The sequence below is a fragment of the Charadrius vociferus genome, unplaced genomic scaffold (assembly GCF_000708025.1).
Source record: "Charadrius vociferus isolate BGI_N301 unplaced genomic scaffold, ASM70802v2 scaffold183, whole genome shotgun sequence".
NCBI classification, from domain to species: domain Eukaryota; kingdom Metazoa; phylum Chordata; class Aves; order Charadriiformes; family Charadriidae; genus Charadrius; species Charadrius vociferus.
The window spans coordinates 5,367,235-5,388,232 of NW_009648250.1; the positions used below are offsets into that span (position 1 = coordinate 5,367,235).

Genomic DNA, 20,998 nt, shown 5'->3' on the forward strand with positions numbered 1-20,998 from the left:
TAACAAATGCAATTCCTTTAAAGATTCCAAGCCTGTTATAGCCTCCAAATTCTACCATGGCTCAGCAGCAGCAAGATTATGCCTTATTCTAGGAAAGATACTGTCCACTTTTTTTATGACTGCAGCTGACTGTATTAGACAGTCTGTCCCATTCCCAACAGCATGGCCTGTGACTAGTTAAGTTCCACAAACAAAGGCAGGTTTTTTGGTATATACTCCAGCAAAACAGCTGTCACTGCTACACTGCACTGTGCTGTACTGACAGCCTGCCTTATTACTGGCTTCTTGAATGAGGCAGGTAGGAGGACAATCTTCTTAATACATGGAAAGGACAGAAACAAACAAAAATATTCAGGCTGCTTAAAGCAAGCCTGTCCCTGGAAAAGGAAATTCACCTACCAATAAAAGACACACTTGAGCAAAAAATGACACAAATGAATTTCAGTAGTGGTCTTTGTCCCGTTAAGGGTTCGGCAAAAGCTTCCTATTTAGTGCAACAATGAAATGTCAGAAGAGCCTATAATGCATGCCTACTATGGGAAAAAAAAACAAAGCTTGAAAAAGGAAAAACCAACACTCAAAGCTTCCACACCTCTCCACCCTCAAACAGGGACATTTTCTGTTGTTGTCTCAAGTCCTGCATGGTCACTGCTGCTTACAAAACCTGTGAGTTTTCCAGCAAAAAAAAATGGTCTATAAAGGCAGGCAGCAAATGTTTTGTAAGTTCTCTTATTCTATAGAAACCGTCAGGGAGATTTTATTATACCAGAAAAGAGAAGAGATGTAATAAACAGAGAAAATGGAGAGGTATTATCCTTACATCCTTCTGCAGATACTTACTGAGGTGAGCCTCAGTATTGTCAGCACCAATGACTGGCAAGACCTGTGGTCTTTTATAGGAAAGGTAATAATCCTATGAATGAAGCACAAGGAGAAGACTGTCCATTAACTCAGGAGTACACGCAGCCCATAATCTTTAGTCTTTTCAGGCCTATTACAGTGAGGTCAGCTCGTTCAAAAGGCACTGTGCCTATGCCCATTGACCAAGATGCAAAACAGATGTGAACACAACCACAACATGTGGTACAAAACTCTGTATTGACAGCGATTCAAATTGGGGTTTCCGTACTCTGCATTGTCTGAATAATAGAGAAACAACAGCTTTAGGTACATATCAGATGTTACTGGTAGCTTCCACAGCCGCCGCTTCACCTCCCAAGTACTGCAATACTACATCCATCCTCTCACACAGAATCAGCAGGATAGCTCAGAAAATGATCAGGAAAAAAACAGTGCCTTTTCTCCAGCTGGATAATTCCTTGCCTTAGAAGAAAATAAAAAAGTAAGTAATTTAAGGCAACACCAAGGTTTTCTATACATCACCTTGTTGTTAATCATGGTAATTACAAGACTGCAAGAGTGCAGGCAAGCTCAACAGTCTTGGTAGCATGAGGACCTTTCAGCAAAGATCTCTTCATAGGACAACAGCATTATAAAATAATTCAGATCAGAAGTGACCATGGGAGGTCTCTAGTCGAACATCCTGACCAAAGCTGGGTCAGCTATGAGGTAAGACAAGGTTGCTCATGGCTTTATCCAGCCAGACACTGAACAACTTCCTCATTTCAAATTATTACTATTGCCTCTTGTCCACCCACCATGCATAGCTGCCAAGTGCCTGGCTCCATCTTCTTGACAGCCTCTCGGTAGGTACAGGTGGCTGCTGTTAGGTCCCACTAAAGCCATCCTTCCCCAGGCGGAACAAGCCCAGTTCCCCAGCCTCTCCTTGTACGGCCTGTGCACCAGCCCCAATGCGTCTTGGTGATCTTAGGCTGAAGTCGCTCCAGTTTATTGATGTCTTTCCCGTACTGGGGATCCCCAAACCAGACACAGTATGTGGAAATGGTTTCACAAGTGCTGCACAGAGCAGAATAATCACTTCCCTCAGTCTCTGGGCCATGCTCTTATTTATGCAGCCTAGGATACTGTTGGCTTTCTCTCATTCCAGGGCACACAGCTGGCCCTTGCCCAGCTCACTGCCCACCAGGGCCCCAGGCTGCCTCTGCAGAGCTGCTTTTCAGCCCCTCTGTCCCCAGCCTGCAGCACTGTAGGGCTCTGCCTTTTTAGGGGCAGGACTCACAATTTGTCCTTGCTGAATTTCACCAGGTCCCTGTCCATCCATTCCTCCCAGCTCTCCAGACTCCCCTGACTGGCAGCTCTGCCCTCCAGCATGCCAACAGGTACTCCCCCAATTTGGTGTCATCTGCAACCTTGGTTACAGTGCCCTCCATTCCCTCCTCCAGACCACTGATAAAGATGTTAAGCAGGACAGGTCACAGAACAGACCCCTGCAGTACCCCACTTTTCACCAGCTCATTAACCAATGCTCCTTCAGCCCAACCACCAAACCAAACTTTCACTTATCTAGTTGTCCACCCATCCAAAACATGGAGTTGTATACAAGAATATTGTGGGGCACAGTGTCAAAGCCCTTAATAAAACTGAAGTAAATGACATCTGCTGCCCAACCTTATCAACAGATTCAATCATTTTATCACCCAGGCAGTAGGCTTGGTTAGACATGATTTATTCAAGTAGCTCCCTAATGATGCCATTTAGATTTGGATTTCCTTCCTTACACCACTTCTGCTTTTTCTCTCTTGCAAAGTGTCCTGTGGATTTTAGTGAGTGAGAATTAGCAAGCACTCTGTGAGGTTGTGATAACTGGCTGAGAAAGAAGAAAGCAGTTTCACAACTTTATGATAGTGTTCATAGAAATACAGAAAATTAAAAAGAAGAAGAAACTATAATATGCCATAGAAATAGACTGTTACTACAGAATCACAGAATGGTTGAGGTTGGAAAGATCTTAGGTCTCTCTCATTTCCCCACAAAAGAAAACAGAAGACAATGCTTCTGCTCCTCCAAAATTAATTTGACAATTCAAGTGACTATGACTTAAAGTAAAATCTGTTCTACTAGGACTCTCAAACTTCTTCAAATAATGTTAAGTACCCTGTCTCTACCACAGTCTTACAGAGATCTTCTTCAAACACCTAGAATGTAAAGAACAATTTCCTGTCTTATTAATTTGTAAACAATCTAAGTAACTTAGCAGATGATGACACTTTAGCACACATAAGAACTAGAATTTTAAACACACTGTTTTGAAATTCTGTGCCAGAAGAGTTTTCTTTGAAATTAGCAGGAAGACTTTTCACGAGGGTCACCCATGCACAAAAAATCCTTTGCTGCGAGAGGTTGCTCCTGGGCTCATACCAGCTGTGCTGCCCAGCACAGACAAAACATGTTCAGACATGCTAATCCACGTGGGAGCCTTTCTAGGTCGAAGCCCAAAATAAGACTGCATAAGCCATTGAAAGAAAAGAGGCCTTTATTTTAAACTTCATTTTAGTAGTCCCAAAGTCTTCTGTAACTGGTTTGCTGTAAAATTCCTCAGATCATTTTAATTGCAACGCTTTTGGACTTTTTTATCAGGACATTTGTAGGAATTCCTGTTGTTTATTCACAGCTGTATACTTTTTGAGATATGACAGATGCAGCACTAAGAAAGATGTGGACCTTCTGTTACCCAGTATCTGTCTACTGCACAGTGCAAGGCCTGCTCAGAACATCTTGCAAAAAGTTTAGTTCTGTCAGGTCGTTTTTCACACATGGCATATTAAGACCAGAAAAAAGTCTGTGCATGAGAACTGCAAATAAACATATTTCTTAATAAGAGTCAATCAAGTTTACAGAATATATTTTTGTCCCACTAAGCACCAAATCTTGCTCTCTCTAATTTTGTTGAACAAACTGACCTCATGTAGAGCCAAAGCTTAAGCTGGAAACGGAGCACTGCATAGTTTTCAACTCATCTTTTCCTTTTAAATGAAGAGAGCTTTCAATGCACCTTTCTGCACTCGGTCCTGAAAGCTTCACATGGCACAAACAATGAACCTGCTCATTTTAGGCCAAGCAGCAATTACTGTCCACTCCAGGCACTGGCCAGAGTGCAACTATGAATGAGAGTAAGAGTTGTGTGCTGTGTAAAGTTGCTCTGCAGCCTGACGTTATTAACAGGGATCAGCTGCATTCAGGGTCAGAATCAGCAAGTGAATCCCTCGGACTCAAAAACTAAGTTATGTGCAAAGTCAAAGGAGGTAAGCCACAAGACTGCCTAGTCACTCTTGCCATTCAGCCATAAAGGACAAGACAGAGTTTTCTACCGGTATTTCACCAGTCACCAACATGTTTTCTGTCCTTTTCTTCCCCAGCAATGCAATGCAGCCACTTAAGAACACAAGATGCAGTACCAATTCATTGTCACCTAGAAAGTTCAAAATTATGCAATGCGGTGAGAGAGGTTTGTTCTCATCTCTAGCTGAGAAAGTATGTGAGAGTCCGACTGCTGCTGTCCTGAAAAGTGTTAAGAATAAACACTTACCCCACTTACATCCAAAATGTGGCCTGCCATGACCACAGTGGGCAGCATGTTTTCACCACTGCGGGCTAGGATAATGAAACACTGGATAGCCAAGAATATGGTGGGCTTGCAACAGTGAAATATATCACACTATACTAAAGCATACCAAATCCGGCATCAAAGAAAATACAAGGCAGATGAAGACATCTCCTTCAAGATATCCTTCAAAATATTTGCAATGATAAATCATCTCCACTGCTTAAAAAACATTGAGAGATGAAAGCATAACAGCTAGATTGCAAGCACACTGTAGAAATAAGACTAAGAGGCACAGCTAATGAAAGGATATCAATGCCTTGTAATGACAGTTGGTTTTTTTCTCCACATAGCTTTTTAAACATGTCATGTCTGTGTAAATAAAGTATTTAGCTACATAACGTACTTGAAAGCTGGTACAGAAAAAATACCATTCTTTACTAGATACACAAGTATACAGACGACGTATATCTCTATTTTTAATATTGCGATGGTACTTAAAAAATTACAAATCTTGAACAAATTTCCCATCACAGTGCTCAACAACTTTGTATTATGCTTCAAACATGCTGAATTTTATTCATGAAGGTTTTATGCAGTTGTCCTTCTGCAGCATTCCAGAACAGAACTTCTGCTCCATTTAATTTAAAACTCCTTGTACATGACATGGACTCAGTTTGACAGAGGTGTCTTAAAAAATTCACAGCAAGCCTATTGCAGATAAGAGGAAGTGAGACTGACTTACTCTACTGAAGGAAGATAAAAAGAGCGAGGTCATGACTGGCATAACTTGAACAAATCACAGTCAGAATGAATGCAGTATCAACCATGTAGAAAGATATATTTATATCTTGGAGAAGTCTTTATGTTGGAAGTATCTCTCACAACTCAACAGTAAAGGACGTTCATGTAGAGAAAGAAATACACAGAGCCTATCCTGCTTCTGGCACAACTTTCTTCATGAAAACAGATGATCAACAGTGGTGATGGAAAAGCAGATGGATGAAAAGAAACAATAAGCTACAGATTCTCAAGAAAAGACAGAAAGAAAAAATCCATGAGGTATTTGTAAATGAAGAATTCCAGGAAATAATCACAAAGGCACAAGTGGAATGTGGTGTGCTGTTCTCCATGGCTAGTTTCTTTAATTGTTACTGCTTGTTAAACAGTGATAAAAGGGCCCATTCATTAATTCATCCAAAATTTTTCAGTGTTTACGGAGGAAAGTATTTTTACGGAGGAAAGTATTATCCTAAGCTTTACAGGAAGAAGCAGCAGAAGCACTTACATTGGACAATACACCACTCAACAAAAACACACAGGAAGGGTCCAGTGCTTCAAGAGGAAAGCGGGTCTTCTTGGGTTTGTATTCCCTTGTTGCGACCTGGGTTTAGATCATTGACTCCCAACAGCGCTGTCCTTGCTTGTACCAGGCCCTGGGTACCACCTGCAGAGGCACAGTCAGCCCTTCTCTCTTCACCTTCCCATCAACGTGTATCAATTTTTGTGCATTGCTTGACTTTGACATAGCACAGTATGCACCAGTCCGTTATTCAAGCTTCATTATGCCCTAGTGGTTTCCTTCTGTTATAACTGCATTTTAAATGGCAAACAGAAATGTTCATTACTTGTTAGTGGAGATAATTTGCTTCTCTAGTTCTTCCAGGTAGGAGTGAGACACAAAAGCAAACTGACCTAAGCTGAGAATGAAGAGAGGACATCTTCTTGGGTAATTCCTAACAACCAGCCGATTCCTTCTTTGTTTCCAAATTCTCACAACGAGGCAGAAACACCTGAAGCAGTATTGCTCCTTTCTAACCAGTAAGAGAGATGAACTCACAGAATCACAGAATGGTCAGGGTTGGAAGGTACCTCTGGAGATCATCTAGTCCAACCCCCCTGCCAGAGCAGGGTCACCTACAACAGATTGCACAGGACAGCGTCCAGGCGGGTTTTGAATGTCTCCAGAGTGGGAGACTCCACCACCTCTCTGGGCAGCCTGTGCCAGTGCTCCACTACCCTCAAAGTAAAGAAGTTCCTCCTCATGTTAATATGGAACTTCCTATGTTCAAGCTTGTGCCGGTTACCCCTCGTCCTATCACTGGGCACCACTGAAAAAAGACTGCTCCCATCCCCCTGGCATCCTCTCTTTAAGTATGTGTAAGCATTAATAAGATCCCCCCTCAATCTTCTTTTCTCTAGACTAAAGAGACCCAAGTCCCTCAGCCTTTCCTCATAAGAAAGGTGCTCCAGTCCCCTAATCATCTTCGTAGCCCTGATAATAATGAGTAAGCAGAAATTAAGCCTTTTCCAAAACTGGGCAAACTTTGCTAGGTAGCTGAGCAAAGTAATTCTAAGAAGACAGTTAGCTGATTAATATTTTTCATCCTGTCTCTGTGTCATTGATTGCTGCTCATAATGTTTGGGACTCCTGCCCAAAAGAAATAAGCAGAGCTTCCTGCTGTGTTTCAGACAAAATGGACTCCACTCTAAACCAGCACTGTGAATTTAAGAGTTTCTTGCTGCCAAGGTCAGCCTCCCTCCTGCACCCAAGACAACTTGTTTAGAGCTCATCACATCTCTGCCCCTCACTGCATGAAGACATTTCTTTAAACAAGTCAGAACAGCCACTGTCACTGCAAGTCCCCTTAAAACCTGCCTCTAGCTGATCAAATAGTGAATGGACAATCAGCAGACAGAACCCCGATGTGTCAAAGCTGCATTAAAAGATGGGGCATCAGCTGTGAAGTGACGGGGTGCTGCATGGTAAGGTGCTTAGCTTTGCTCAGGGTAAATATAATCAGAGCACCTACATGCTGCTGCAATGACCTGGCTGTAGAAACAAGGTATTAGATAATGCTAGTCACAGTAGAATTCTCTAAACAACCCTCTTTTCCCGTACCAACTTGACTGCTATTTTCCACACCCATTCAGCTTCATAATTCCTACAGAAACAATTTTTACTCACCCTTGTGATTCTCATTTCGTAGACCATTAGCTAACATCTCAGTATTTAGTTTCCTTTCCTGTTATGCAGGCATCAGATAAATCAGAATACAAGGATATGAAAAAGAATAGTTTGTTGAACAGGGTACACATTCCTTCACATTCCCCACAAGAAAACGAACACCAACCTAAGGGTACATGTTGCCAGAGAACTGAAGTCTGGGGACGTACGGCCACAATCCTGTTGATGTTGGAGCATATTAAAGCAGATGTTTCCTGTCAAGTGTTACACTCTCCCTACAGTGCATACTAGTATATTCCAGGAGTAACTTCAAGCAAACACATGTAAATGTTAAACATCTTGAGTGAATTCTCTTGTAATCTACCATTCCATTTGTTAATGCTGTATTCCTACACAAAATTTAAGTCCTCTGCATTATCTTACTTCTGTTTAAGTTTAACAACACACTGTTAAAAACTATTAAACAACACATCATCATCATGCACAAGTGAACAAAGCATCAGATTTTCTAAGTCTTTTCTTTTGAGTACTAAGTATGATTTTTTTTTATATATAGCTAAGGAAAAGCTCTAGTACAATGATTTAGGCTAAATTGTGGCCACGCAATATGGACACACAGTAAGAAGAGGTGGTTTTCCTTTGCTCTCCAGCACAGACTTCAGGAGAGAGGCCCATGACCTCAGAAGCAGTAGCCAAGTGGGCAGGAATTGATCCAATTCCCATATATGACAGCTACTTTTATTTACCCTGCTCTGGCAGGGGTTTGGACTAGATGATCTCCAGAGGTCCCTTCCAACCCTGACCATTCTGTGATCCTGCGATTACCAAGGTCCAGAAGCAGGCAAAAAAAGACAGTTGGGTACACTACAATAAGAAGATTTATTTTGTACACACAAGCCAAATTACACCTTTCAGACAACAATGGGGGTCTGAGGACCAAAGAAGTGCTGTTCCACAGACACAGCAATGACACCATCAATGAAGCATGCCTAGCAGAATCTATCTTTCACCAAAAAAAAAAAATTAAGGAATGCTCACATACAAGATCCTTTCACCATCATATCCTTTTGACCATCACAAGATCCTTTTCACCAGGCTAGGCAGAGAATGGATTGAAGCAGTGCTAAGGAGAAAGACTTGGAGGTGTTGGCTGAACTTGTTGGTGACAGCTGAACAGGTGTGCTCTCAGCCCAGAAAGTCAACGACATCCTGGCATGCATCAAAAGAAGCGTGGCCAGCAGGTCAACAGAGGTGATTTTACCCCTCTACTCCACTCTCGTGAGACCCCACCTGGAGTACTGCATCCAGCTTTGAAGTCCTCAGCACAAGAAGGATATGGACCCGTTGCAGTGAGTCCAGAGGGCCACAAAGATGATCAGAGGTCTGGAGCACCTCTCTTATTAAGACAGACTGAGAGAGCTGGGGTTGTTCAGCCTGGAAAAGAGAAGGCTCCAGGGAGACCTTATAGCAGCCTTCCAGTACCTAAAGGGGGCCTACAGGAAAGATGGGGAGGGACTCTTTGTCAGGAAGTGTAGTGGTGGGAGAAGGGGTAACAGTTTTAAACGGAAAGAGAGGAGATTTAGATTAGATATTAGGAAGAAATTCTTTACTGTGAGGGTGGTGAGACACTGGAACAGGTTGCCCAGAGAAGTTGTGGATGTCCCATCCCTGGAGGTGTCCAAGGCCAGGTTGGATGGGGCTTTGAGCAACCTGGTCTAGTGGGAGGCATCCCTGCCCACGGCAGAGGGGTTGGAACTAGATGATCTTTAAGTTCCTTTTCAACCTAAACCATTCTATGATTCTGTGATCATTATCTCTGTCTCCCTACTCTGGTAACCACCACTGGGAAAAGATTTCCAAGTGTTTTAATTTTTTATGGAGTAGTAACAGTATTATTAAATCCCAGTTAGAGGTGCCTGAAGTCAGCATTTCCTAACTTCTAAGGAAGACTGAGACCTATCAAGTAGAATACAAGTTTCTTTTCTTTTCCTAGGCACTACTTCTGCTATCCTACTGCACTTACTACTACAAATGTTGTCATTTCTCTTTCAATCATCTTTATTTTACCACAATTTCTCCATTTCTAGTGTTAGAACAGCAAAATACAGTAAATAGGGAATATCAGCACCCAACAGCACAATATAAATATTTTTTAACTACTGTTTATTAAGTGTGCTCTTCCTTCCTTGTTAATCAAGTCTTGTTCTTATTCTTGCCCATACTATTACATGACGTAGACAATAGTTGGCCCTGAATGTCCTTTTCCTTTATTTATTTCTTCTAATTCACTAACAAAAAAGACTTTTCAAAGTATTTTAAACAACCATTTCCATGGAATTGAATGTTACTGTACATGCATTAGAGGCCAAACCATGACTAACTCAAACTATCGTATTTCAAGATTAAATCTAGCAAGATAAGTGCGACATGTCTTAGAAACCCATGGATGTAGACTGGTATGAATAAGAACAAAGCTTACCACTTAATCTTTGTAAATAACAAGGTCAGCTAGGCATCTGCTATCTCAAATACAATAAATGCTCATTTGAATGAATGACAGTCTAGATGAGAGAAATATTTAAGTATTTAAGGGACTTGTTTAGATGTTGTACTGGGTGTACATGGCAGGGTTGCCAGCAGGGGACTGCAGGGATGGCCTCTGTGAAGACAGTCCTGGGCTGCTGCATGCTGGCCACAGTCAGTTCCAGGCAGCTCCAACAGACCCACCACAGAGCACAGCTCAGCACAGCAGCCAAGCTGGCGGCCCCTCTGGGAAAACATACTTAAAAAGGGCAAAAAGCTGCCCCACAGTGAGGACTGAGGAAGAAACAGCTTTGTGAACACCAAGGTCAGAGAAGAAGGAAGGGGAGGAAGAGCTGCTCCAGGTGCTGGAGCAAAGATTACCCTGCAGACCATGGAGAGGACCCACAGTGGAGCAGATGGGTGTCTCCCAACAGGAACTGCAGCTGGTGGAAAGCTCACACTAAACCAATTTTTTTCCTGAAGGACTGCAGCCCATGAGAACAGCTCATGGTGAAGCAAGGGAACAGTGTGAGGAAGAAGGAGCAGCAAAGAGGAGCTGCTATGGATTGACCCCAACTCCACTCCACATTGCCCTGCACCGCTTAGGGTGGAGGAGGTAGAAGAAGAATAAAGGAGTGAAGTTGAGCCTGGGAAAAAAGAGCTGGGGGGAAGGTGTTGCTTTAATTTGTGGTTTTTCTGTTTCTCACTATCCGTATCTATTTTAATTGGCTATACATTAATATTTCTCAAGTCAAGTCTTTTGCCTGTGACTGTAATGAGCAAGTGATCTCCCTGTCTTTATCTCAGCCCATTAGCTCTTTTGTCCTATTTGCTCCCCGTGTCCTGTTGAGGATAGAGAGTGGCTGGGTGGCATCTGGCAGCCAGCCAGCCAAGGTCAACCCACCATAATAACCAAATACTTGGATGCATATTTTCATGTTCACTTTAGAAGCTTCAAACAAATTTTAGCATTGGTATAATAAAAAATAGTTAATAGTAGCAAAGAAGACAAGCAGCTTTGGAAGGTTATACAAACAGGATAGATTACAGCTAACATCAGATGACAATCTGTAACATTTCACTCAAAACTTTTTACTCATTTCATTAAAATCACTATTCAGAAGTTCGTTAGTATTTGTTTCATTAATTCCATTTTAACTAATACCCACAGGCTTTCACTGTCAGATGTTTCACTCACATTAACAATTCATACCTTCTACTGGAACTAGCACTATGTGACACAAGAGCCTTCTCCTAAAGACCAGAGTGAGGTGTGGGATGAGTGGGAGTCTCAAGCAAAGAAGACTTACTCTAAGTAGAGGAGGAATATATTGAGGAACACTTGAACTAAGTACATAAGTACATGATGTCTCAGGTGCTGAGGGAGCTGGCCAAAGTCATTGCAAGGCCACTCTTGGTTATCTTCAAAATGTTGTGGAAATCAAGGGAGCCTTCTGAAGACTGAAAGCAAGCAAATATCACTTCTATCTTCAAGAAAACCAATGAAGAACATCTAGAGAACTACAAACCAGTCAGCCTCACCTTAATCCCTGGGAAGTTGATAGAGCAACTAATCTGGAAATCATTTCCAAACTCTTGGAGGACAAGAATGTCCTCCAGCAGTAGTCAGCATTGAGTTATGAAGAGGAAATTATGCCTGACCAACCTGATTGCCTTCTACAATGAGGTGACTGGCTCACTGAATGAGGGGAGAGCACTGAATATTGTCTACCTTGACTTTTAACAAAGTTTTCAACCTTCTCTCCCATAACATCCTCATAGAAACATAGAATAGGTAAGTTGACAGTGAGGTGGTCTGAAAACTGGCTGAATTCCAAGGCTCAAATGGTTGTGATCAACAGCACAAAATCTGGCTGAAGACCAGTCACCAGGGGTGCTTCCCACAGGCTGACGCTATGGCCAATATTATTTAACATCTTCATTAATGACCTGGATGATAGGTCAGAGTGCACTCTCAGCAAGTTTACAGATGATACAACATGGTAAGGATTGATATACCAGATGGTTGCGCTGCCATTTAGAGACATCTCAGCAGGCTGCAGAAACTGGCAACCAGTCATGAAAGTCAACACAAGGCGATGTCAAACCCTACACATGGGGAGGAATAATCCCTGTTACCAATATATACTGAGGGACAAACAGCTGGACAGAAGCTCTTCAGAAAAGGACCTGAGGTCCTGGTAGACCATGAGTTGACTATAAGCCAGCAATAAGCCCTTATGTCAAAGGCAGCCAACAACATCCTGGACAGCATTAGAAGAGCACTGCTAGCAGGTAGAGGGAATTGAGCCTTCCTCACTGCTCATCACTGGTGAGAAAATCTGGGGTCCTGAGTCCAGTTCTGGGCTCCCCAGAAAGATACGGGCCTACTGGAGTGGTTCTAGCAAAGGGTGACAAAGATGACTAGGGGAGGCTGAAAGAGATGTGATAACTAAGCCTCAAAGAGAGAAGGTTCAGGAAGGAAATCTTATCAATGTGCATAAGTCCCCAGTGGGGCATAGGGAGAGGAATGAAGACAGAGACAGACTCTTCTAATGGTTCCCAATGACAGGACAAGACACAATGGGCACAAACTGAAATTCAGGAAATTTTGTTTCTACGTATGAAAAAACTTTTCTACTCTGAGAGTGAAGTACTGGAACAGGCTGCCCAGGAAGACTGCGGAGTCTCCATCCTTGGACATACTCAAAACCCAAGTGGACATGGCTCTTAGCAACCCACTGTAGTTGATCCTGCTTTGAACAAGGGTGTTGGACTAGATGATGTCCAGGCATCCTTTCCAGCCTTCACTGCTCTGCGATTACTTCCTTCTATTCTACAAGAATTAGTATCGCTAGTACAGTTTGTAAATTATTTTTTAACATTCTCTTTCCAATGCATGAGCTTTGAGCATGAGCTTTATAGGGAGATATACAAAGGGGTTCTGGGATAGCTGTACCTGGAGCATATAAGACCAGTTCATCAGAAAGGAATAAAAGGGATCAAGAAACAAAAAGGACAATAGATGTAAAGCATACACCAGTGAGCAGTAACCTGAGAACTACTGCAGGACTTAAGCAAGCAGTCTTATCCATTCTTTTCTGAATATTCTCCTCAGAGCACAAAATAGTTTCCTTACTGATTTCATTACATTGCAGGGGAGGCATGCAGCAGCAACCACAGGGAGGATACTGTTCCTCACACTAAACAACATGCTGACTGCTATCAGACATCACATTCTGGAAGAGAATGGATCTCTCTTCCTATTGCAAAAGAACAGATCGAGACTTTAGAATTTTAATACTAAGCCTTATGCGAGTGTGCTAATTCAACATAGAATTGCTTGATCTTGCTTTTTTCTTTTTGCCTCATTGTACTGGGAAAATTCTTGTTCTTCCAAAAGGCGCTTTTTTTTTTCTTGCAGGTTGGCTAGTTAGTCTATGGGAATGGAATCATGAATGCCTTACACAAATTCTTTTACACCCACTGTTCCACTGTAAGATTTCACTGACACTAGTGGAACTGTCCCGTATGTTTACAGATACATGAAATTGGAATTCAGTTCAATGTGAAACCTATACTGAGAATCAACATCTCTGATATCCACCCCTTCAAGCAATATATTGGATTTCAAAAAATGACATTCTACTCGTTTACTGGAAAACTCCTCTTATAGACAACCACCTTTCCTGGAAGTTCAGCAGTTCCTTATGGTGGGCTTCACTGGGAATCCTGGAAGACATGATGGCTCAATAATTCATGCAGTGAGCCTCTAAGAAAGTGGTTTATTATACTCTTTACTGTGATCCAATCCATGTAGCTAGCCAATATACAGGAAAAGCATCTTGCTTAAGATGAACTACTGAATGTGACTTCAGGCCTGAGCTGGGCTCTCCAGTGGGTGAGTTCAGCACTGGTACTCTTAAGCAGGTTATAGGGTTTTGGCCACCAAAGCCTGAGAATCTGTGGGCAAGATGGCATTGTTGCAGAAAATTAAAATTCATGTATTTGGGATTGTCATGAGCGTAAATGAGTCACAAAACAAAACTGGGCAATTTTGAAAACACGTAAAATCTAAAAACATGTCGAATTTAAATCTTATGGAGAATAAGATAACCATAAAATGAAATGAAAAAAAAAAGTGCCCTAGATACAGACAGCAAACTTCATAATAATAAATATTTGTAAGAATGGCTGGGAAAATATTTACATCCTTCCATCATTATCAATCACTCAGTTTTATTTAATAACTAGACTTAGCTCCACAGAACTAAATAAGGCAGTAATCACCATGAGACGATCTGTGCTCCAGAAGGTCAAGTAAACATAATTCAAATAGTCCAGTGTTATTGAAGGGGACTTCAGTACATTCATACTTTCTGACATATTTACCGAACTTGAAGAAAGAAGACAGACAAACATATTTAAACAGCACTGTTTCTTCAAGCTTTACAGGAATGCAGATATCCCAGCTTGTATATCCAAAATGAACCTCTATTTTTGTATTTCAGTGTAGTAGCAACTTTTACTTAAACAATGAGATTTTTGGATATCTGAACAGAATAAACAAAATACAGAAAACCCTGACCTAACGGTATTTCCTTAAACTAAACCATCCACCTACAAGAAAGGAATAGTTCCCTGAAGACTCTGTCAATCATTAGAGGAAGCTGCTACCTCTGAATTTAGTAACTTTTAGAAACTTCCTGAATAGGGAAGAATCCTAATATCTTTGCTTTTCAAAGAGCAATCAATCTTTTCATACAATCAACACTTCACTTTAAAAGTACTGTTTCCTGATTAGACATATTTAATAGGGGCAGCAGATTATTCCTGTTTTAGTAAAGCTACGCGATCGGATCAACACTGAAACACAGTTGTCTTCAGTGAATGCTCTTTCCACACAGAATATATAAGGCAATAACATTTAGCTTAATCCTCTTATGCTGATACTTACAGAACATTTAGGCCTAACTGGGACTTGTTCAAAATTCAGCTGCTAACACAGCATGCACATTCAGCAAATCTTTTAAGAGCAGACTGGATTTGTCAGAAATAGCTTAGGTATACTTTTAACCTGCCTTGGAACTGGGAATGTTTTTCACGACTTCTTGCAGTCCCTTCTGGGACATTTTGTATCATAATAGAAGATATATTTCAACTGTTTGAAATAAGAGGGGGGTTTGTTTGGTTTTGGTTTTTTTTTAACACTTGTTTAGTACCGAATTAGTACTTTATCTGTTTGAAACTTCTACAACTTTCATAAGAATGGCTGCTAGATTAGGCTGTAAACCATTATTTACTAAGATAAAGAGTGAAGTTAATTTGAAAAGCAATTACCAGACAAGTGTTTGTACTCTTAAAAGGATTTAACCTATTTATTTCTTTTTCAGGCTAACTTAAAACTATTTTCATCCAAGTAAAGGTTGGTAAAATTAGTCTAGGTAAGATCAAAATATTGTTGAAACTAGTTTTAACTATTGTTAAAACAACGAAGCACATAAAGATTGCAAAAATTAGAAGCTCTTACCAAAAGGCTTCAGAATTTTGGAATTGCTAAGGAGTACAAAACAGGGAGATAACTCATGTAATGACCGAGTTGATACAAACAAATGTTTCATCTTACTTGTCAAGGGCTGTGCTGGTAGGCATGCTCCTACCAAATCCTCGGACACCCATCTGACAGAAGTACGGAATGCAAGACAGATTGGCAGCAATTATAGCCAACGAATCCGATGCGTTAACAAAGAAACCATTTTGGCCAAGGATCATGTAGCGGTCCTGCAGAAGACAAGAAATTCAAAAAAGCATCTTAAACCCTGTGTTTTGAGGAGTGGGAATTCCTTTTATTAGATCCACTGTAGACAGGGCGGGGGAAAGAACAGGCTTTGGGTTTACTCGCATCCCTCTTCAGGCAGAATAATTTACTGGCATCATCCTGGCAGCTTTATCATCTCACTGTCACACCATCGCTCCCTCCAGCCTCACAAATCAAAGTTCCAGATCAGTATGTAGTAGCTTCAGCCTCCTACATGCTACTTCAGTAGGTCTGTTCCTGCCAGGGAATACTTGTGTAGGAGCATCTTTTCTATGCAGGGAGTAGGAGGGTGTTTTGTGTTTACTGACATCAGAAAACTGTTCTGTTCTGTTCTTCAGAACCTTTTCATCTTTCTCCCACCCTGTCGGGACAGAAAGTTGTTTCTGTAACACTTTGCTGTTTATAACGCTGATAATATGACATAAAAAAAAAAAAACAAAAAAAAACAGATATTATGATCCATTGCTTTATTTAGCTAAAAAATCCCACAGTTTACAATGTTAACCAAAAAGGACTTAACGTAGTTACTACTTACTGTGACAAGTCCATTTCATCTACATATACTGTCTCTTGCTAACCAGGGAGTAAAAGCGTTACACCAGCACAAGTTAAAACCAGCCTAATATTTAAAGAATTCTCATTCTGGATCCAAATCCTGCTCGATTTGCAGTCATCCGCAGAGATAAATTACAACATGTGTGTCTGATTTATGGGTTGCAAATGCTGTCATCTGTACCTGAAAGTAATATCCTTTCTGCTCTGAGGGCTTACTGAAAAGCAAATAAATTATACTTACATGTCCCGTATCTGACCCCAGACGAAACAACAACTATGGTGAAACCTCCAGATGGATCAAAATACTTACTCCGTCAGCATCAAAAGCAGCTCCAAATCCATACTCTCCACCTCTCATAGCCTCCAGCAAGGCAGTTGCATATGTTAAATTTGGATCAGGAGGCTGTCCACCAAAATCCTCCAGAGGAATACAGTTTATGGCAGAATTTGCAGGAGCTCCCAATTCATCACAGAGGATTCTTCTCACATAAGGTCCCATAACTGCAAAAACAGAAATCTGCCATGCAATCACAAAAGCGTATGCCTGACATTCAAAATTTTCACAGCACTGCAGAGAAGTGATATAAAACATACTTTTGGCAATTCTATACATCTGTCCTAGCAAAAAACCCCCCGAACTATTATTTCACAGAGGACAATGTGATTGTCCCCTCAGTAAATAATCAATTTGCAATTCAGCATTAAAAAAACAGTTCCCCAGTAGTGGAAGTGAAAAAGTAATCACTGAATGGTGAAAGATGCAAGTTTTGTTTACCCATTATTAAGTAAAGAAATTATCATACACATAGAGGGTTTTTTCTCACTAGAATAAAAATAAGATGCTATTCTATGTGTCCTGGAATGCAAAAAACAGTTTAACACATAATAGCAAGGAAAGTAAACAGTGGGGGAATACAAATGGAAAATAAACTTACCTCAACATTCCAATTCGTATTAAAATTGTAACAGGTTTGTCCACCAAAGAACTTCACATTTTAGTTACTACCATGTAGATAATAAATAAAAACTCTCTCAAAACTAATTCCAAAAATAACTTCTTTATTGTGTTAAAGATATGGCCAACTAATAAGCCAGCTCATGCTATTATCACAGAATCACAGAATCACAGAATTTTCAGAGTTGGAAGGGACCTCTAGAGATCATCCAGTCCAACTCCCCTGCTAAAGCAGGATTGCCCAGAGCACATTACTCAGGACTGCATCCAGGCGGGTTTTGAAGATCTCCAGAGAAGGGGACTCCACAACCTCCCTGGGCAGCCTGTGCCAGTGCTCTGTCACCCGAACTGTAAAGAAGTTTTTCTGTGTGTTGGAACGGAACTTCTTATGTTCCAACTTGCACCCATTGCCCCTCGTCCTGTCCCTGGGAACCACCGAGAAGAGTCTGGCTCCATCCTCCTTCAACCCACCCTTTAGATATTTGTAAGCAATAATAAGCTCTCCCCTCAGCCTTCTCTTCTCCAGGCTGAAGAGTCCCAGCTCTCTCAGCCTTTCCTCATAAGGGAGATGCTCCAATCCCTCAATCATCCTGGTCACCTTTCACTGGACTCTCTCCAGCAGTTCCCTGTCCCTCTTGAACTGGGGAGCCCAAAACTGGACACAGTATTCCAGTTGCAGCCTCACCAGTGCCGAGTGGAAGGGGAGAATGACCTCCCTCGACCTACTGGCCACACTCTTCCCTATGCAGCCCAGGATTCCATTGGCCTTTCTGGCAGCAAGGGCACACTGCTGGCTCATTGACAATTTACTATCTACCAGGACCCCCAAGTCCTTCTCCTCAGAGCTACAATATATTATATATCATAATTATTATATGCAATGATGTGGGGTATCCCAAAACATCAACCAGGTTCATTTTGGAGCAGCATTTTATTCCACTTGCATTCCAGATTAACATCTTGGGCCTTTTCTTTCTGCTTGATAGGAATTTCCCACCCTAATTTTAACCCCTGAATGGAAGTATATAATGTTCTATCCTTTAACCAATGAATTTTCATTTTAAACAACTATAAGGAATATTTTCTAAGTATTAATAGGAAATTTCTGTCATTTCAGCCCAGAAATAAAAGGATCCTGAATACATATGCACCTTGACATGTAGTCATTATCGAGCTGTCCAACAACTGTAACCTGAGCTAGAACTATGTGAGAAACTTGTGTTCAAGAAAATTTAGACGCTAATTCTGTAAAATATACAGTAAACAACAAATGAGGTTCATATCAAGAGTAGAATCCTGACAAGTTACTCTTTTCTACGCCAATGTTAAACTATCAATGTCTACAAGAATAAAGGCATATTCCTGAGTTGCAGAGCTAAAACAAACTTTGGAAGACAGTTTGTCCATGTACACATGTGGTCCTCTCTAATGTTCACTATATTGTGACAGGTGACTCACTTTTGGCTAATGCATATCATCCACAAAGTTTTTTGATCTGATGCCACCAAGAAAAAGACAAACCCCAACTGTCTTTGGTAGATTGCTCCAGCAGTTATTCACTGTTACCCATAAAGATGTGAGCTACATTTCAATTTGAATTTGTCTGGCCTCAACTGCTAACAATTCCCAATCAACAACTATTGATTCTTTTTGGGTTTTTTGGGAATAGAAGACTGAGAAATAATTTCTCAGCAGAGAAAAAACCCAAAACTTTCTCTGTTGTATAAACAAATATTCTTGTATATGCTTACTGTATGTGTACTATGTATTATTGTATGGCTATTTTTCCACCAAGATAAAGTCATAAAGGCAATTCTCTATCACTTTGTAAGTAAAATAAACAAACTCAGTCCTTTAAACTTTTTGTGATGCATCACTTCTTCTAACCCTGAGGCAGACTATGCATCTTTTGACCACCTGTAAAATTATCCAACACTCAGTAGTAGATGTGGATGTCGGAGCTCTACACACTATTTGAGTAACAGCCTCTGCAGTACTGTACGTGACAGGAGACAGTGCCTTCCTCACTGCTCCCTCTGCGTTGTTCAAGGACATCATCTCCCCTTTTGCAACAGCCTGGCAAAACTGGGTGTTCACACTGACTGCATGCCCACTATGATCTTTTGAACAGTGACTATTACACTGTACTACGTAAAATGCTTTACAAAAGATTTGTAAGTCTGCCCAGCTCCCTTTATCAGTCTGATTTTGTAATCCCATTGAAGAAAGAAACCTGATTTGTTTGATGGAATTTGTTTTCCACAAGACAACGTTGAATGTCATTATCTGTAGAAATCTTTATTTTTTCATGATGTAGCCTCAGATAGATCTCATACTGATCTATGCTTCCCCAAGTGAAACAGCTTATCAGTTTTAATATTGGCACAAATCTGGTCCCCTTGCTGTCTTCTGTGACATTTTCCTTCATCTTGGCCCCAGTACACTGAAATTTTTTAACACTTAGCGTTAGTGAGACAGAGGCCTCAGCCAGCTCTTTACGGACTCTTGGGTGCAAGAGTCTCTTAGTAGAGACCACCTTGTAACTTCCTTGGTTACTGCAACATACTTCATCACCATCTCATGGCAAGATTACCTCATTCTGCATGCTTCCAAATGCAGAAAGAGAACATTTATTGGACACATATGCCTTCACTTCTTTATCAAGAAAGATAAACCTATTTGCCTAACAAGGGACCTAACCTGTTGTTAAGACTGCCTTTGTCACTAGTATAATATTCAAATCCTTTCTTATTACCCTTAACCTTACTAAAAAGTCTGACTTTTATACCCTCTACCTTTATTGGGGAACTACTGCAGCGTACCTACAATATTTTCCTGACAGCAACTTAAGTTCATACCTCCATTCATGGCATCAATCCTTATTTTAATCTGGTTGGGTCCAGTCAGCAAATTTCTGATCGCACTGAAGTCAAAGATACTTCGAAGGAGATTGAGGTAGATATCCACAGAATCCACAATTTCCACTATAAAAATTAGGTAGAAAAAGAAATCACTATAGTTCACACATGGCAAAATATCTCTTCCAGTACACTTCCACCAGACATGAACATCAACTGTGCAACTTCTACATAAGATGGATTTGCTCTGAAGCCCATAGAGGTAAAGTCAAAGACTTCCACTGACTTCAGTGTGGCTACCATCAGGACTGTAGAGATAAAGTAAGTTGACAATTCCTATTTCACTGTAAACATCATGTTAAAGTAAACTCTTTATCATTCACTAAATCACCCAACAACTTTTCAAGCTAAACAGGTTTATTCTTAGAAGATGGAAGATGTCTATGACGAGTTGAAGCGACGTGTTCTATTCTTCTGTCTGACAGCAGTATCTATCTGCATCATTGCATCAGGAGAGACATCCAGCCTATTCTTCTTGGTTTGGGCCCCTGGAATTTCTGTCTCCAGTTTGTCGTCAATCTACCACTACACTTTTGCATCTTATACCTCACTGATTTAGGATAGTTAGGCTCAGATGCCATATCTGGTTTTTGCTAAGGTCTTGCTAATTTAAATTCTAAATTAACAAACGCAGAGCCCTACAATTTTTCTTTTGGATGTAAAACATTAAACTAAAATGAATTAATGAAAGTAAGTCTGTCATAATGAAAGCCGTTACCAAACAAATGTCAAAAGCCATGCTTCTCAGTCATCTTGGAATGGATTGTTTTTCCTGATTAAATTAAAAAGCATATGTTAT

At 40.8% G+C, this 20,998-nt stretch overlaps 1 protein-coding gene across 1 annotated transcript in view; it reads right to left on the reverse strand.

The window, feature by feature from the left end:
• PGM5 (phosphoglucomutase 5) overlaps positions 1-20,998 on the reverse strand; it is a 71,985-nt gene that overhangs the window by 45,469 nt on the left and 5,518 nt on the right. Inside the window, exons 4-6 of the mRNA XM_009884311.1 lie at positions 20,140-20,265; positions 16,637-16,827; positions 15,580-15,734 (exon numbers count right to left, since the gene is read on the reverse strand). Coding sequence (XP_009882613.1) covers positions 15,580-15,734; positions 16,637-16,827; positions 20,140-20,265 — 472 coding nt within the window. The remainder of the gene's footprint in view (positions 1-15,579; positions 15,735-16,636; positions 16,828-20,139; positions 20,266-20,998) is intronic.